At 38.4% G+C, this 19,181-nt stretch overlaps 1 protein-coding gene across 8 annotated transcripts in view; it reads right to left on the bottom strand.

The window, feature by feature from the left end:
* Positions 1–19,181, bottom strand: part of GALC (galactosylceramidase) — a 151,585-nt gene that overhangs the window by 114,936 nt on the left and 17,468 nt on the right. For all 8 annotated transcript variants that reach the window (XM_086709075.1, XM_086709077.1, XM_086709076.1 and 5 more), the window contains 4 exons: positions 17,324–17,454; positions 6,439–6,594; positions 5,208–5,332; positions 4,257–4,384 (listed from right to left, as the gene is read on the bottom strand). In XM_086709075.1, the coding sequence (XP_086565201.1) occupies positions 4,257–4,384; positions 5,208–5,332; positions 6,439–6,594; positions 17,324–17,454 (540 nt within the window). The remainder of the gene's footprint in view (positions 1–4,256; positions 4,385–5,207; positions 5,333–6,438; positions 6,595–17,323; positions 17,455–19,181) is intronic.

Here is a 19,181-nt window from a genome sequence, read left to right as displayed (position 1 = left end):
ATACACACATAAAAGGTGACCCAATGTCATCAGTCACTAGTAAAACACAAATGAAGACCAATTCACACCACCAACATGGCTAGAATCAAAGAGACCAGCAATAACAATTGTTGGGGAGGATGCGGAGAAACTGGAAGCCTCACCTACTGCTGGTAGCAATGTCAAATGGTACAGCAACTCTGAAAATCAATTTGGCGGTTCCTCAAAACGTTAAACACAGCTACCATTTCACCCAGTAATCGTACGCCTACATACATGCTCAAGAGAAATGAAAACACATGTCCACAGAAAAACATACACATGAATGTTAATCTTAGTATTCATAACAGCCACAAATTGGAAACAACTCAAATATACATCAACTGATCAATGAATAAACAAAATGTGACATATTCATAAGACTGAATATTATGAATTATACTGAGGTACTGATATAGAACCATAAAAACACTAAGCTAAGTGAAGGAAGCCAAACGCAAAAGATCATATATTATATAATCCCACTTATATGAAATATCAAAAACAGGCAAATCCCACGAGACAAAGAGTAAAATAATGGTTGCCAAGGGACGTGGGAGGAGGGAGTGGAGGATGACTGCAAATGGGTATGAGGTTACTTTTTGGGGTGGCAGAATTAGATAACAGTAATGGCTGCACAACTCTGTAAATGTACTAAAACCACTGAATTCTATACCTTAAAGCCTGCGTTTCATAGTATGTGAATCAAATTTCAATTAAATAATCAGTTAATATAATTATTTTACTAAATTAAAAAAAAAGAAGAAAAACAATGTTTTCAATAAACGTAGAAAAACTACTTGACAAAATCCAGTATCTACTCCTGATTTTTTTTTCCAAAAAAAGTTACAAATAAAAGTGAACTTTATCCTGATAAAGTTTATCCATGAAAAACATCATACTGGTAAAATACTCAGTGCTTTCCTCCTGAGATCCAGGAATATATGCTCTCACTATTTCCATTCAACACTGTATTGGAGATTCTAGCCAGTCCAATCAGACAAGAAAAGGAAATAAAAGATACCCAGATTGGAAAGGAAGATGTAAAATTATTTCTATTTGTAGATCATTTACAAAGAAAATCCAATGGAATCCACAAAAAAGCTACTGGAACGATAGGTGACTTTAGCGATGTTGCAGAAAACAGTATCTTTATACAAAAATCTACTGTATTACTTTATACTAGGTACTAATTGAATTAAAAAGTTAAAAACTGCTATTTACAATTGAATTGAAAACGTGACTTAGTCAAAATTTGACAAAAGATATGAAATACCTGTACACTGAAAACTGTATTATTTGGAGAAATTAAAGAAAACCTAAATAAATTGAGGATACGTCTTGTTAAAGGGTTAGAACACTTGATGTTGTTCAAATATCAGTTCTCCTCTGGTGCACCCACTCTGGAAAGCAGTGTGGAGGTTCCTCAGAAAATTAAAAATAGACCTACCCTATGACCCAGCAATAGCACTGCTAGGAATTTACCCAAGGGATACAGGAGTACTGATGCATAGGGGCACTTGTACCCCAATATTTATAGCAGCACTCTCAACAATAGCCACATGATGGAAAGAGCCTAAATGTCCATCAACTGATGAATGGATAAAGAAATTGTGTTTTATATACACAATGGAGTACTACATGGCAATGAGAAAGAACGAAATATGGCCCTTTGTAGCAATGTGGATGGAACTGGAGAGTGTGATGCTAAGTGAAATAAGCCATACAGAGAAAGACAGATACCATATGTTTTCACTCTTATGTGGATCCTGAGAAACTTAACAGAAACCCATGGAGGAGGGGAAGGAAAAAAAAAAAAAAAAAAAAGAGGTTAGAGTGGGAGAGAGCCAAAGCATAAGAGACTCTTAAAAACTGAGAACAAACTGAGGGTTGATGGGGGGTGGGAGGGAGGGGTGGGTGGGTGATGGGTATTGAGGAGGGCACCTTTTGGGATGAGCACTAGGTGTTGTATGGAAACCAATTTGACAATAAATTTCATATATTGAAAAAAAAATATCAATTCTCCTCAAACTGATCTGAAGATTCAAGACAATCCCCATCAAAATCTGAGCAGGGTTTGTTTGTTTGTTTGTTTGTTTGTTTGTTTGTTTGTTTGTTTATTTGTTTTTTGTATGTGGTTTTTGGTTTTTGGGTTTTTTGGGGGTATTGTTTTTCTTTTTTTTGGTAGAAACTGACATGCTGATTCTAAAATTCTCAGGGAAATGCAAACGACCGAGAATAGACAAAACAACTTTGAAAAAGAACAAATTTGAAGGGCTAAGACTACCTGCTACTAGGAATTGTTTGTACACACACACACACACACACACACACACACACACACACGAGTAACCACAGTACTAATGTAAAGATACATAGCTAGGTCAAAGAAACAGAATAGAGTCCAGAAATAATTCCACCTATACATGAACAACTGACTTTTTTTCAAAGGTGAAAAGGCAATGCAGTGGGGAAAAGAACAGACTTTTCAGCAAATGGTACTAGAACAGATGTGCACCTGTATGCAAACCTTCTTAGCTCCACACGAGAAGCATGTTCCACGAAAGTACAAATGGATAAATCAGACTCCGTAAAAATTAAAAACTCCTGCTCTTCCAAAGACACTGTTAACAAAATGAAAAGAAAAACTATAGACTGGGAAAATATCTTTACAAAGCACATATCTGTAAAGGACTTGTATCCAAAATATGTAAAGGATATAATTCAACCATAAGAAAGAAACAAAAATGGCAAAAGAAAAGAAGATACATGAAGCACAAGCACAGGAAAGGCTCCACATCATCAGTCATTAGGGGAATGCAAATTAAAACCAAAATGAAATAGTACATCATACCTATTAAGAGCTAACATTTTTAAAGCTGATCACAGCAAGCATTCCCAAAGATAAAGAAAAACTGGGACTCCCATTACGCGGATGGAAATTTAAAACAATACAATCACTTTGGAGAACAGTTTGGCAGCTTTCTATAAAGCTAAACAGAAACATCTCCTATTACCCAGCCACTCCATTCCTATGTATTTACCCCCAAAAACTCTATGTCCATTTAAAACTTGTGCACAAATGTTCACAGCTTTATGTTAATAGCCAGAAAGTAGAAACGAGCCAAACATCATCAACAAATAAATAGATAAGCAAACTACCGTAGGTCCTTACAATGGAATACTACTTAGCAATAGGTATCACAACATGGATGAATCTCAAAATTATTATGCTGAGTGAAAGCAGCAAGACAAAAAACAGTACATTCTGCATGATTCCACTGACACACGACTCTAGAAAATGCAAACTAATCTATAGTGACAAAAAGCAATGATCAGGGAAGTCGCAGGACAGAGGGAATATTTATAAAGTGATACGAGTATTCTTTTGGGGCGCTGATGGACACGTTCTCTATCTTGATTGTGACAATGGCTTACTGGTCATTTACATATCAAAACTTGTAAAACTGTGCATTTTAAGTATGTGTTTGAAGGGGATCAGATTATGCCACCATAAACTATGCCACTGTGGTATAAAGATTATTTAAAGTTGAAAGTATTTGAGATTCAAAAGATGCCAGAAAAAAGTCTTCTCTGAGCTTCCCTTAGCTTACTAAAAGCAAAGCTCTTACTAAAGCTTATTTTCCCCTGGGAAATAAGGCTGCCAAAAATTCCTCTTCAGGGTGGATCTACTCCCAAAGAGGAGGAATGGGAATAAAACCTACCCCAAGTCCCTTCCATAGAGGACTTTTACAGCCCTAAAGGCAGGGGGAAGGCCGTGGTCTGGTACAGACAAACAGTACCACAGTCATTCCTGCTTGCTCTCCAGAAAACCCATTTATCTTTCCAAAAAGGCACTTATTTTCCATTAAGTGTCCTTTCGTCCCCTATCCATTACTTACTAATCTAGGAATACAAGCCCAAACTCTGACCACCCCTCCTAGTTACTCATCAGAGTATCCCGCACACGTATGCAAGGTGCATGCACAAATAAACTGTTTTCTTTCCTCTTGTTACTCTGTGGGGGTTCATCAGTTTAATTTTTGGGGTCCCAGCTTCTGAACCTAAGACGGTATAGGAAGAAGTTTCTTCTTCACCTACATGTTGTTTATCACATATGAATTACACTTCGGTAAAGCTGGGTTTTTGTTTTTTGTTTTTAAAGGTGTTTAGTTGTGTTTTATACTGTTTTTTCCAATACGAAGACAGTTAATCTCATAAAAACAACAAAGAATTACCATAGTTTCAACGATGATGGTGAGGTTACCTAAGCCATCAGTCAGAGCCACGTAGCTTCCTCCTTTCTCTAAGTGACCAACTGTCTTCAGGTAATACCAACCTGGCTGAGTAAACTGAGTGGTATGGGCTACAGTAAAGCAGAAAAAGACCCAGTAAGACACAAACAGTGATAAAAGGGTTTCTTTAAAAAAATAAAGAATAGGGGCACCTGGGTGGCTGAGTCGGTTAAGCCTCTGACTTTGGCTCAGGTCACGATCTTGCAGTTTGAGAGTTTGAGCCCCGCTTTGGGCTCCGTGTTGAAAGCTCAGAGCCTGGAGCCTGCTTCCGATTCTGTGCCCCCTCTCTCTCTGTCCCTCCCCTGCTCGTGCTGTGTGTCTCTGTCTCTCTCTCAAAAATAAACATTAAAAAAATTTTTAATTAAATAAAAGTAAATGAATAAATAAATAAAGCTGTCTACTGACTTGAGTCTGATTGAGTCTAACAAGCTATTTACTATTTTAGATGAAAATACTTGCCAATCTCACGTTTCAACGTTTGACTAATTAGTCCAGTTAAATGGTACAATTGTAGTAAGAATAACTGTAGTTAGAGTTACTGGTAATAATAAATGAACCACACTGTCAATTTGAGAATACTGATTAAGTCTTTTTTTCCAAGAGTAAGATAAAGTTATCCTTTCTGAATTTTTGTTCACCTCTATTTAACCCATCGTAATACAACTACAAAAAATAAGGTTAAAAAATTAATAGTGCATTTCAAAAACTAATCAGCTTTATGGTTTCAAGCAAGTTTTATTTGCACAATATGTATTTACTGGGTACCTCCAAAGCTGGCCCTGAAAATGTACTGAGCAATATTCCATGCCCCCATACACAGTTTATATACTCTCGTCTCCTGCTTTGTCTCCTCGAGAGAAATGTGGGAAGGAAGAAATGGAACCTGAACCATACCTGTGACCCAGATGGGGGGTTCTACAGCATAGTGCCCGCTCCACGGCTCCTGAGCAGTCATCAACCCACATCGTCCATAAGGCAACTGTTCATAGTAACTCGCCACCAAATTCCAAGCAATTGTGCTGAAAAGTTTGTTTGATAAAAGAGAAATACCAAAAGAGCTTGTGATCAAAATGTAAAGGTCTAGAAGACTGTAGTAAAAACACCTTATCAGAATTTATATAAATCTATGTAAAGAACCAAAAAATGACCACCCAAAATAAGAAAACAGAAGTCACCTAAATTCATTCACATTGTGAAAAATCCAGTGTTGGATCCATCTAGGTATTTTTCAAGGTGAATCACATAATTAAACAACATAAGTGTATTTTGGGTGTATGATTCTTACTGAACAGTCGTGCAGCCAGAAGATGAATCACACCTTATCAGCACGAGACATGTCACAAATTTGAGTCAAATACAAATAAAGGCTTTGTCCATACCTGTTTTCCTTTTGACAATCAGCCTTCTTAATGCCTCAGTTTCAAGCTATAATTTTCTGAACTTGACTCTGAGCTGCTACAGAGTTTTACGATTGAGAATGCTTAGAGTCGGACTGCCTGAGTTCAAACCATGGTTCCACCACTCACCCTCTCTGGACCTCAGTTTCCTCATGTGTAAGATGAGGATAGTAAGTGTGCCTAGCCCACGAGATCGTTGTGAGGAGTCACTCTACTAACGCATCCGAAGCGTACGGAACAAGGTCTCAGCTGTAGCGCTACTAGGACTCCGTCCCGTCTGCAAGTGCCGATGGAAGCTTGCCCACTCCTTCAGATGTCGATCAGTGGTTGGTACTGAACCCTGAAAGTGTGACTCTGTGGATTTCAGGGAAGCTCTGGACCCAGGTATTGCCACATGCTAAAATATTTAGGGGTGAAGGGTGATGACGTATGCAGTTTATAATTGTTCATTAAAATGTATACGTGGCTTGCCAAAAACCATAGAACTGCGTGAATCTTACTGTCAATTACATCTCAGTAAGTCTGACTTTGTCGGATACATATTGACAATATTTAAATATAAAAAAAAAAATCACAAGCTTAGGTGTACATGTAGGTATAGATGAAACTGCTGTTTACAACCACTGAATCTAGGCTGTGAAATAGGAAGCCCACTGTACTCTCCTTCTACCTATTGTGTTTTTGAAATTTTTCAAAGTAAAAACCTTTAACAGTTTTCAATAACTTACGCAGTCATGTAGCCATTGATGTAATTCTGATTCAATATGCGACCCAAGCAGCCTGCACCCACATCGTTATTTAAAGTGCTAAAATCCTCAGAAGACCAAAGCTTCTTCTTGGTCAACCTCGCATCCCTCACCGTTCGGGTCCCAGGATAATGAGCTCTAGAAAAGAAAAGGGTGGGAGGAAATGGGAAAAGGCAGCACATGCCACTTATATCTATTTGTTGAGTGAAGAAGAAACACGCCTTTACCAGTGTTTTCTATTTTAAATCACTGGGCAGCTTGTGGATAGAGGTCACACCAACTGGAAGCGTCTGCTTCCCATTCTTGTGTCTCAGGATGCCCTTAAAACGCGATAAGCCTATAACAACAGGCGGAATGGGAAGGAAGATCATCAGTGGGTGAGAGATTTCTGCTTCTAGAAACCATAAAATGGATGGAAGCACATAGACAGATGGAGGCAGCAGAGGAGACCACAGCCTAGGACACTCCAAGAGATGAATGAGCTGGAGACAGAATTCAGATTCCCAGGGGAAGTAGAGAGCTCGGAACAGTAGAAAGGAAGGAGTAAGAAGGAAGGCAAAAATAAGACTAATGAATCCATTTTATAAAGTAGCACCTCCTCCCCTACTTCTACCCCTGAGTAGACAAAGAGAAAGACAGCTCGGTATTTATTCCTAGGCAAAAACAAAAAATCAAACACAACAAAAGTCCAGAGAGTTCGTTCTTGAATAAAAAGAAAAAACTACCTCGGTTAAACTACAAATCATTCTCCCAGAGCAGTGGTGGTTCTGAGCCCGGGCGGTTTTGCCTGGTGGAGAAGGCAGAGGCGGGCAGGATTTGCTACTGGCATCTAGCGGGTAAAGGCCAGAGGTACTGCTAAACATCCTATAATGCAAGGGCAGGTCCCCACAACAAAGAATTATCCGGTGGAAATCTCAAAAGTTCACAGGTTGAGAAACCCATCCCCAGAGTAACGGACCCCTCCCTTATTCCATTATTTGAGAAAAGTCAGTCAAAGTATAAACGTATATTAATTATTCTAAGAGTAAAATACTGCTTTAATGATGATTTTGGAAGTTACTGATTATTGAATAAAAGCAATTGAGAAATCTCAAATGTGAAGTAGAAAATAGACTAACAGTCAACACAAGAACAAGAGAGCATATTAGCTACATAATTTTAGGGACATGAGCGTGTACTTTTTAGGACAACAATTATTTACAAAAAATTTAATAACAATACAAGCAGAATAATGGGGACTGGATTACATCATAATTAAGTTTGGTATCATAGTATTCATTACACTAAAGAAATGATGGTCAAGACTTGTTTTAGTTTTTAGTTATTTAATTCCATGTAGGTCACGAATCTGTCACAAAACAAGTCTCATTTGGGAATTCATTCTACCTCCTGAAGATGGATTATGGAACAACATTAATTTGGCATTCCAGGATTTCATAAGGAAGAAAAGAACACGTAACAGAGAACAGGGGACATAAAAAGAAGTATTCAAGAAAAACAAGGCACTACCAAGATGTCTCAGAGTCACTGAACTCAGCTGGAAACACACACCTAATTCGGTTGTGTAAACATACACTACAGAGACCTCAAGAGCAAGCTAGTACCTCACAGGATTAGGAAATTATTGTTCTGGCACTACAATGCCAAACACGGTAGGTCTGTTACTAATCTTTATAACAGTATCTGTTACTAATCTTTGGAACAACATAACTTTAACAGAGTTCTGCATTTTAGTTTCATTCTTATATCCCAGAACTTCATTCTGTGATCATGATATTCAGCCACATACTAATATTAAGACTCATTCAGTTGTCCCTCAGCCAAATGTACTCTTGGTGTGTCTGTGGTCCAATTATACTTGTGAAAAAAGTAAAAACCTGGGAAGTAATATGCTATCATGTTACTAATGATCTCTAGATGTTAGGGTTCTGTGTAAGTTCTAAGTCTGTCTTTACAGGTTTCTACATTTTCCAAATTGTCTATAGTAAGCATGCATTATTTTTATAATCGAAAAAAGTATCTTTTAAAGTTACAGAAATAGGTATCACATCCCTCATTCAGAAAATGTTAACTGTTACATTAAAACTGAGTAATTTATTACATGATCTGAGCAAAACAGGGGAAAAAAAGGATACTAAAAACTGGGTCTCTCCCAACGTCCGGACCCATCACTAGTTCGACAAAACGCAAAGGTTCTTTATAATTTTTAATGTATGTAACTAGGCAAAAATCTCTGGTCATTTCACAGCATGATTTTTCAAACTTCAGATGACAAAATTAAGATTACTGGAAGTAAATCAGAGTTATCCTAACAGGGGAACACATTTGTATTAAAAGAGAATTAGGACTTGTGGACGAGGTGGATCATGGTGGAGTTTCTGAAACTCCCCAGTACTCCTCCTGAAAGCAGACAGACCAACCAGATATGGGAAAGGGGAAAACCCACAGACAACGTCCTCATCAAAAGTGGGCGACAGGGAATCCCCAGGAGTCTTGCAGCATCAGGACTGACCCAGGATCAGCAGGTGTGCTGTGGAAACTGTGGAATAGCAGGCAGTCGCGCCCCAAAGCAGCAGACCCTAGCCTCCATGGAGGCGTCAGAGGGCAGCTGGTGAAACCGGGAATGCCTTCATATGCTGAAGTCATTCAGTCGGGGATAAATAGAAAACAGTGAATTCACTAAGAGGTACAAATACAATACCATGACCCTTTAAACCAACAGAAATAGGAGGTGGGCGATATGTGCATTATGCTAAATTTTATAGCAGCTGCATTTAAAAAAGCAGAAGGGAAATTTTCATGATATACTTTGTTTAAACCCACTAGATCCAAAACACTATGATTCAACATAAAAAATTATGAATAACATTTTACATTTTTTAAATATCAAATCTTTATTTTTTTCAAGGAAACGTGGTTTTTAATTTTTTTTAATGTTTATGCATTTATTTTTAAGAGAGATGGAGAGCACAGTTAAGGGAGGGGCACTGAGGCGGCGGGGCGGACACAGAATCCGAAGCAGGCTCCAGGCTCCGGGCTGTCAGCACAGAGCCCGACGCAGGGCTCGAACTCACGGACCGTGAGATCATGACCTGAGCCAAAGTCAGATGCTTAACCTGCTGAGCCACCCAGGCACCCCTAAAGTTTATTTATTTATTTATTTATTTATTTATTTATTTATTTATTTGGAGAGAGGGAGAGAGAGAGAGAGCACAAGCAGGGGAGGGGCAGAGGGCAAGGGAGAGAGAGAATCCCAAGCAGGCTCCACACTGTCAGCATGGAGCCCGACGCCCTGCTGGAACTCATGAACTGTGAGATCATGACCTGAGCCAAAATCAAGAGTTGGATGCTCAACCGTGACTGAGCCACCCAGGCGCCCCAAAACATCCAAGCTTTAACAACACACCTAAATTCAGACTAGCTGCATTTCAAGTGCCCCGTAGCTAACTGTGGCTAGTGGCTACCGTATTGGACCATACAGGTTTAAACCCTTAACAATGTCAGAGATAAATAGCAAATAATTCTATCTGGAATGGTAGAGCCTCACTGTGAAAATAAGCTGCTTGAATGAGAGTCTAAATTGAATGAGACAAGAACACCCAGGGTGAGGGAGAGACAACATTCAGGCAGAAGGGAGAATGGGGCCCAGAGGGAGCTGACCCCAGAAAGCACAGTGAGTACGAAACAAGAATTTATAAATGTGATGCAGGCCAAGTACAACATGAATAGGGCAGGGAGATCTACTCTTCCTATGGAGGTAGCAGCCACAGAATCAGTAACTCCTGAGCAAAATCTCATTATGCCACAATAGCCAAAAGTTAGAAATAATCCAAAGACCATTTATAAAGAATAGATAAATTGTGGTATATTCCCACAACTGAACGCAAAACAGCAATGAAAATGAACTACATCTATACCTGGCCACATGAGTTAATCTTAAAAATATAATTTTGATCAAAATAAGATACTCTAAGATGCCATTTAAATGAAGTTTTTAAACAGGCAAAATTAGTCTATGGTGTTAGAGCTAACATTAGCAGTTGCCTTTGGGACCAAAGGAGGAGCTAATGATTAGAAAGATTTCTAAGGAGAGAGCTACTTGGATACTGATAATTTTCTTTTTTTTTTTTTTTTTTAATTTTTTTTTTCAACGTTTATTTATTTTTGGGACAGAGAGAGACAGAGCATGAACGGGGGAGGGGCAGAGAGAGAGGGAGACACAGAATCAGAAACAGGCTCCAGGCTCCGAGCCATCAGCCCAGAGCCTGACGCGGGGCTCGAACTCACGGACCGCGAGATCGTGACCTGGCTGAAGTCGGACGCTTAACCGACTGCGCCACCCAGGCGCCCCTACTAATTTTCTATTTCTAGACCTGGGTAGTGGTTACGTGGGTATGTTCACTTTGTGACAATTCATTATGCTATATCCTTAGGATTTATGTACTTTTACGTATGGATGTAGGCATGTGTGTGTATGTTATACTTTATTAAAAAAAATTTTAAGGAAATGAAGCTATTAGACAACAGAGGTACATGAGACTAACGTGAGAGAATTAGAGAATAATTATAGAAAACATATTTTAGGAAAAGGAACACAAGAGAGAACAGAAATGGAAAACACCAAAAGGAAAACAGGGGATGGCAAGGATAAAATTATAGAGAATCAAGCCAAAATAAAGAGGTAACAATGGTTTCAGATAAATATGGAACAAAGGTAATATGCAAACAAGATTCAAAGGCATAATCAAAGTCATGGAGAGGGATCTTACTGAAATAAGAAAACACTTAAATACAGGTATTGAAAAGGCATGTACTATATACCTAGAAGTGGTAAATAGTGTAGAACTACTTGACGTTAGAGTTAAGGGAAAATATTCTTTGGATCCACAGGAATTGTGCCAAGTCATTTATAAGGAAAAAAAAACAAAAAGTCTGAACAAGGATAATACACTAAATGTCAGAAGCACAGGAACTAGAGAGCACCTTATAGAACAGAGCTGCTCTGTGCTCCCGTATACCGTCTTATACTTTTATTTAAGAAATAAGCATCTATCTTGTTTAAACCACAACCTGTTTTGGTCTATGAAAACAGTTTAAAACCATGTAAATGATATCCTAACACATGGAAGCTAGCGATGGTTATGTCTGACATAGTTCAGTGATCCAAGGGATCAAGTTACAGTATCAAGTATCCCACCATGGAAATAGAAGTAATTCCTTATACTGGCATATAAGATAAGCATATCTACAAAAGGATATTTTCTATTCTTGGAGACAGTTTCAATGACTAATATGAGGGGGTGTTTTTGTTTTTGTTTTTGTTCACTATTTCCATTGTGCAAAGATATGGAATTCTCAGGGACAAAACAGAGTATTTATACCAAAAAAATAAGTAATACTGTTTAGACGCCTCAGGCTCTTTGCTTCCATATGATCATCCTTAGTTGAGAGCCAAGGTTGGTGGAAGCAGCTAGTATATCTTCTCCACGCTCAACTGGTTGCCACAGATTCCAGCCAGTAGGAAGGAAAACGGATAGAAGAGAATGTACCCAATATCCTAGAATATGAACCCTGGGGTGTTTCTTATCATTTTTTGCTCTCATTTCATCACCAGGAACTTAATCAGATTGCCACATCTTAACTGCAAAGAATGCTAAGAATCTTGCCTTGGGCCCAGGAAGAACAGGATAGGTTTTGGTAGACCACCAGCAGCTTCTTCTGCATTTGAGTAGGTGAGAGGTCCAAGAGAGGGGGAAACAACAACAGAAAGAAAGAGAGAGAGAGAGAGAGAGAGAGAGAGAGAGAAAGAAAGAAAGAAAGAAAGAAAGAAAGAAAGAAAGAAAGAAAGAAAGAAAAAAAGAGAAGTCTAGCATCAGAATTCTCAGCAGCAACATTTTACATAAGTAACCAATGGAGTAAATTGTATGACATTCAAGTATTTAAAAAATGTGAGGCAGGAATTTTATATCTAGCCAAACTGTCCTTCAAATATAAAGGCCACAGATAAATAGTAATAAACATGTAAGAGATCAAGAAATATTGTTTTCATTAGCACTTCCTGAAAAAATATGGTAAATATTAAGCTTGGGACACCCAAGAATCTAGGGAAGAAACTTCAGCAAAAGACTTGAAGGTGAACACTGCATATGCCTAATGGCAGAACTATATACTAAAAGAAAGAGTAATTGGGTAGTACATAAACGTTACATGTTCTGATAATGTATAACTAATATAGTGGATGCAAAATAGGAAGAGAAAAGAAAATGAAACGTAAATAAAGCTTGCCAATTGGCTGGGAGTTAAAGGTTACAGCTTGCAGCTCACAAATCAAGATAGTAGAAGCTTAAGCTCATGTAAAAGTCCAAAGAAATTTTGGTAATTAAAATTCCACTGTAGGAGTGAGAAGGGGAGAAAGAAAAAGTTAAGAAATAACTTTCCCATTGTGTATAGTAAACCAATACATAATAACTAAAAGAAACTAAGAGGATTAGTATAAACAGTTTCTCAACTTCAACACTACTGACATTTGGTCAGATAATTCTTTGTTGTGGGGAACTTATCTAGTGCTTGGGAGGATACTTAGAAACATCTCTGGCCTCCACCTATCATGCCAGGAACAATCAAAAATATTTCCAGACATTACCACATGTACTCTGGGAGGCAAAATTATCCCCAGCTGAGACCCACTGGTATAAAGGTGTCAGTACAAATGCAATCAATAGAACTAAAAGCCAAACCTTGCTAAACAACAAAAAAGAAACCTCCTTCAAAAAGGGCAAACAAGGGGTGCCTGGGTGGCTCAGTCGGCTAAGCGTTCGACTCTTGATTTTGGCTCAGGACATGATCCAACAGTTTGTGAGATCGAGCCCCACATTGGGCTCCATGCTGACAACACACAGCCTGCTTGGGATTCGCTCTCCCTCTCTCTCTTCCCCTACCCCTACTCCCCTCTCTCAAAATAAATAAATAAATATTTTTTAGAAGTGCAAAGAAAACAAATCACAGAGCAAGATTTTATATTATTATATATATAGTTTAAATAATTAAATAACAAAAGACAATGTAGCAGGATAGAAAACAAAACCTTCAGTTATATAAATGAGTTTAACCTATTCATTAAACTCTGAAGATTTTTTAGTGCAGCAAAAAAAGCAAAATCTGAATCTATGCTATAATGCAAGCAACACACCTAACATGAGATGACCTCGAAAGGTAAAGGATGAAGTTACGGGCAAAGACAGATCAGGCAAATATAAATGAAAAGAACACAGAGGTCTCTTAGTCATAGGCAAAGCAAAATTCAATCCAAGAAGCATAATGAAGCAAAGAATGGCATTGTCTTTCCTTTTCTTTTTTTAAAATCTCTAAACCCAACGTGGAGCTCAAACTTATGACCTTGAGATCAAGAGTCACATGTTTTTCCTAGTAAGCCAACCAAGCACCACAAACAATGACATTTTCTAGGGTCAACTGTTACAAACCAGAATGAAGAGAAGACATTTATTAATACCTAGGTGCCAAATAACACAGCAGCAACTTTCATAAGCATAAACCGCATGAAACTGAAACCCACTAGCAAGACGAAACTAGAACTCTTGGTAACCCAGGATGGTCAAGTGAACAAAATAATCAGCATACAGAATATCTAAACAATGCAATCAGTAAGGTAGAAAAGGTAGAGAATATACACTTAACTCTTACATACGGATAGAGACTACATCCTAATATAATAATACAAAAAGAAGTTCCTGAGAAAGTTTTTGGAAAAATAAATTCAGCATTAAATGACCACAGTGCAATAAAATTAGAAAATAATAAAGCAGAGCTAAAGCACTGCTCAAAGGAGTTTGTGTAGCATTAGAAACCCACATCAATAAAGATAAAATGAATTAAACATCCAACTTATTCATGAAGATACAGTAAAACCCATATCTTCATTTAAATATTTTTCCTAGCCAAATATATTCAAAATCAATACAACTTTCTTTCCTCTCAACGCTTCAGCTATTTATGAAAGTTTTAACAATAAAGGCAAAAATTATATTCTAATTTCAATGTATGAAATGTTTAAATACATCTTACTTTACTTGCCAAAAAAAAAAAAAGAAAAGAAAAAGCCTAAATCTAACCTAACCATGCCTCTATCAATTTCCAACAGGAAACAGGACAGATGGTCAGGTTAAACCAAACTAAAAGGATGGAACCATTAAATCCAGACTGTGAGAAACTTTACAGGTCACACAATCCAGCTTTTTTTGACAAATGAAAGGGAATAAAAAGGTGGGGTAAGGACCGAAAAATTAGAAGAGACTTAAATATCAACCAATCCCAGTGTATGAATCTAAATTGGATCCAGATTCAATCAAATAGAACTATAAACTAACAAAAACAGGTATTTGATAATATCAAAAAACTGTGACATTTTTAGATGTAATAATGGTATTATTGCTTATGGTAAAAAGAAAAAGAATCCTTATCTTCAGAGATACGTCTTAAAACATGTATGGAAGAAATAACATGTGTGTGGAATCTGCTTCAAAATAATGTGGGAAAAGGAAGAGAGGAACTGTAAGTGGAAAGAGCTGGGGTCCCCGAGGAAAAAAAGACAAGAAAATCTTCCCTGACTGTAAGAAAAGTCATCGTGGGCCCCCAGCAATCTTGTGATCTATGCCTGACTGACCAGCACTACTTGCCCAAAGCCTGTTTCTAGCAGAACTTCCTGAGATATGTTGAAATTGCAGAACAATAGATGCCAGTAGATAACAATTTTAAGGGAACAAAAAAAACGTAAGAACAAACAGCCACTATCAGACCAGGAGATAACCTAATCACATCAGGAACCAGGAATCAGTGGTAAATCTCCCAGTGCTGGTTCAAAACCAAAGACTGACCTGACGCACATTCTTGAGCTATCTTTGCAAGATCTAAACCTTTCGAGCACTCAGATACCCAGAAGTGATGATGCTGAGCTTTGAGGCCTGGACTCTGTCATCTTAAGATGACTTCTGCTGAATGCCTCATAGTACAAGTCCCTTCATGAATACGTATGTACCCTTAGCCTAAAATTTCCCCAGTTTTATTGTTCCAGGAGACACTGCTCTGAGAAACATTCCAGGTGTTTTCCTTTACTTTTTCTCCTTTACTTTACAAATAAAACCCTTCCTTTCCCTATTCTTTAGCTTGGTTGTATATGTTGGCCCCACAGCCATCAAGAGGTGAACCCAAGTTCAGGTAACAGAATGGACAGGTATGTGTGATGGAGAACTGGGCATGGGTCACAGTTATGGAGACTGAGTGATGGGAACACAGATATTCATTATATTATTCTGCCTACTTTGTGTACATTCAAAATTCTTCATTCAAAACAAAAAGACACATGTCAAGCAGTCTTCACACCAAATAAAGAACCAATTTCACACATATGTGTATTCTATTTTTCAAATGTTTACATATGTTGTTATGACAAACAAAATTCAAATTCACTTTAAAAAATACTGCTAGGTCAGGGGGGCGCCTGGGTAGCTCAGTTGGTTGAGTGTCTGACTTCGGCTCAGGTCACGATCTCACAGTTTGCGAGTTCGAGCCCCGCGTCGGGCTCTGTGCTGACAGCTCAGAGCCTGAAGCCTGCTTCAGATTCTATGTCTCCCTCTCTCTCTGCCCTTCCCATGCTCACGCTCTGTCTCTGTCTCTCAATAATAAATAAATGTCAAAAAAAATTTGTTTTTAAAAATACTCCTACGTCAGGGATAGGAGGGGGAATTGGAGGAAGGTTGTCAACAAGTACAAAATTCCAATTATAAATAAATACTAGGGATGTAATGTACAGTATGATGACTATAATTAACACTGAGTGTGATACATAGTCGTTAACAAAGTACATCCTAACAACACTCATCATAAGGAAAAATTTTTTTCCTTTTCACTGAATCTATATGTGATGATGGATGATAACCAAACCTTTGTAATCATCTCACATATATGTAAATCAAATCATCAGGCCATACACCTTAAACTTACACAGTAATGTACATCAGTTATTTCTAAATAAGACTGGAAAGAAGCAAATAAATAAGACAGAGAAAAAATTACTGCTGGAACTCAGGAAGGCCAAGACCCAGAGGACTAAATGGTAGAGCTGGACTAAGAAGTAGTTGGTCAAAGCCACCCTGCTGAGGAAACATGACAAGAGCCATGGTCAGGGTTCATGCCGTACCATTTACATAAGTGTTCATTCATGGAAGAACTCCCAACCACAGGAAGTCTGACATTTGTAATTTCTAAAATTTAAAAACTACCCTGTCCCTTAATCTAAACAAAGCCATGCTTCATTACCCCAAAGGTTAACACAATATTTGTAAAGTACCAATACATTTCATTGTCATAGAAAGATCCCAAAGTACAGATGAACCTTGAGCAACATGCTGCCCCCCAACATGTGTATTTGAAAATCTGAGTATAATCTTTGACTCCCCTAAAATTTAACTACTAATAGACTGTTGACCAGAAGACCCAATAACATAGGCCATTAACATAAGCTATTTACTGTACACTGTATTCTTACAATAAGCTAGAGAAAAGAAAATGCTATTAAGAAAATAATAAGGAAAAGAAAATACATTCACAGTATCATAAAAATTCCACACATAAGCGGATTGGCTTAGTTCATACCTGTGCTATTCAAGGGTCAACTGTATGCACATTTCAAAGAAAAAGGAATGAAATATCAGTTATACATGCTTTAGTTAAGTTAATACAAGAAAGCTACCTCTGCAAATGTAATCAGGTGGGAAGGAAAAGCAAAAACAAAGTCAGTATCCCAAGCAAGCAATCAGAAACTGTTAAGTTTTCAAAGCAAAACCGTCCTTACCCTATAACATCAATCACATTCAAGAGCTCAGTGTCGAGCAACATAGAAGCAGAAATGGGTTCCCAGAGATTGTCACTTGCTATGATTTTCACTCGATGGAGACCTTGATAGTTCAGCATCCTTCTTAACACCTTTTGGGAAGATAAACAGAACGCAGAGAGTTCACAACTGTGTTTATAGCTGTTGAATTACAACCACAACAGCTGAAGTATCTTCGAAAATCAGCATCCTGGATGATAGTGTCCATATTATTTCTCAATAGAAATGTGCCTCCTTTGGAAAATAAAAGCACTATCATTAAGATAATTTACTTGGTGGAAATGTAAAAAGAAAAAAAAAAAAGAGGTAAAAATGTTCTAGAGGGATTTTCCCTCTGACTTTAATGAAATCCACAACAGACCCTTAATAGTAAAATACATAAAACCATCACCATAGCTGCAGATCATTAGTTTAAAAGAAAAAGGAAACCAGATTCTAATGTTCTTAATGCTTCCTTCATATGAAGCAGACACAACTAGAGAGACACATGTATAGTCGCAAGGAAAAAACCATAAGCTGTGAAATGTCAAATCTGGATAGACAAACAATTCCTCACCTTCACTGCTAAGACCCTGCCGTGAAGCTGTGCCAACCGCAGGGTCACCCAGGACACACGCACTAATTTGTCTTCCACCCGGGGCTATTGCGGCTCTCGTCAGCCTTGTGCTCCCAGAAGCCACAGCTTTTCACTAACCTTGAGCCTCCATCTTATACTAGCCCCCTGCCCCACCTCCCATAACCCCACAACGCCCCCTCCACCACATTCTCACCACTACACTGATGACGCCTGCAGCCTGGAGTTGACCCTGAGTTACAGGCCCTGGCTGCAAGCCACCCCATCAAACCCCGTGGCTACAGAGTGAAGTGCACCGTTGCTCCCAGTGAACACATTGGGCTGTGCAAGGCTCAGAGTCCCCAGCTCATCTACTCCACCTTTCATCCTTGCTCCTCCCCCAAATCCCTTTACTCTCAATCTTCACTTCTTTGCAGTGTCCGCCCCTGCCCTAGCAACAAGGGGAGTTCCTATCCACCCCATATTGAAGATTCCAACTCCAGGTCACCTCCTTTAATAGCGTTTCCTAATCCACCCAAGCAGAATATCATCTCCTCTCTGCACCTTCTGACAACCCTGCCTGGGCATTATCCTTCCAGAGAACTTAGGACTGATATTTCAGTTGTCCACGTGGGACTCTATAGTCCCCAAATGTGAGCCCCTCTTGGGCAGCAACAGTATTTTTTCTATCTTTATCTTCCAAGTACATAGGGAAGGCCTGACAAGCCTGCAGTTGAGTCAATGCCTGCTGGGGAATAAATGAAAGAAATTTAGTGGATATTACCTGCTCAAAAACATAAGACATTTAGGGGCCCCTAGGTAGCTCAGTCAGGTAAGCATCTGACTTCGGCTCAGGTCATGATCTCATAGCTCATGAGTTCAAGCCCTACATTGGGCTCTGTGCTGACGGCTCAGAGCCTAGAGCCTGCTTCAGATTCTGTGTCTCCCTCTCTCTCTGCCCCTCTCCCACTCACTCTGTCTCTCTCTTTCAAAAATAAATAAAAACATTTAAAAAAATAAAAACATAAGACACTTAAGGAATTTTTTACCTGAAACAAAATATAACCACAAAACTGTGTTTCTTGGAGGAAACACAAACAAATGGAACTGAAAAGTAAACTAAAGAATATATCCACCTTAAAAGTTAAATTGCCATTAGTTTCCCAGTGACAGAGGGTCATTATTCTCAGCTTTTCCTTTCCTGAAAAATAGCAATCATAGTAGTTACCTTGTATGGAAGGGAGTGAGAATTAAGTGGAGGCAAAT

The sequence above is a fragment of the Puma concolor genome, chromosome B3 (genome assembly GCF_028749965.1).
Source record: "Puma concolor isolate L17-30 chromosome B3, mPumCon1.1.hap2, whole genome shotgun sequence".
Classification (NCBI taxonomy): Eukaryota; Metazoa; Chordata; class Mammalia; order Carnivora; family Felidae; genus Puma; species Puma concolor.
The sequence above is the reverse complement of the archived record's forward strand: the minus strand, read 5'-3'. Positions and strand labels throughout refer to the sequence as shown.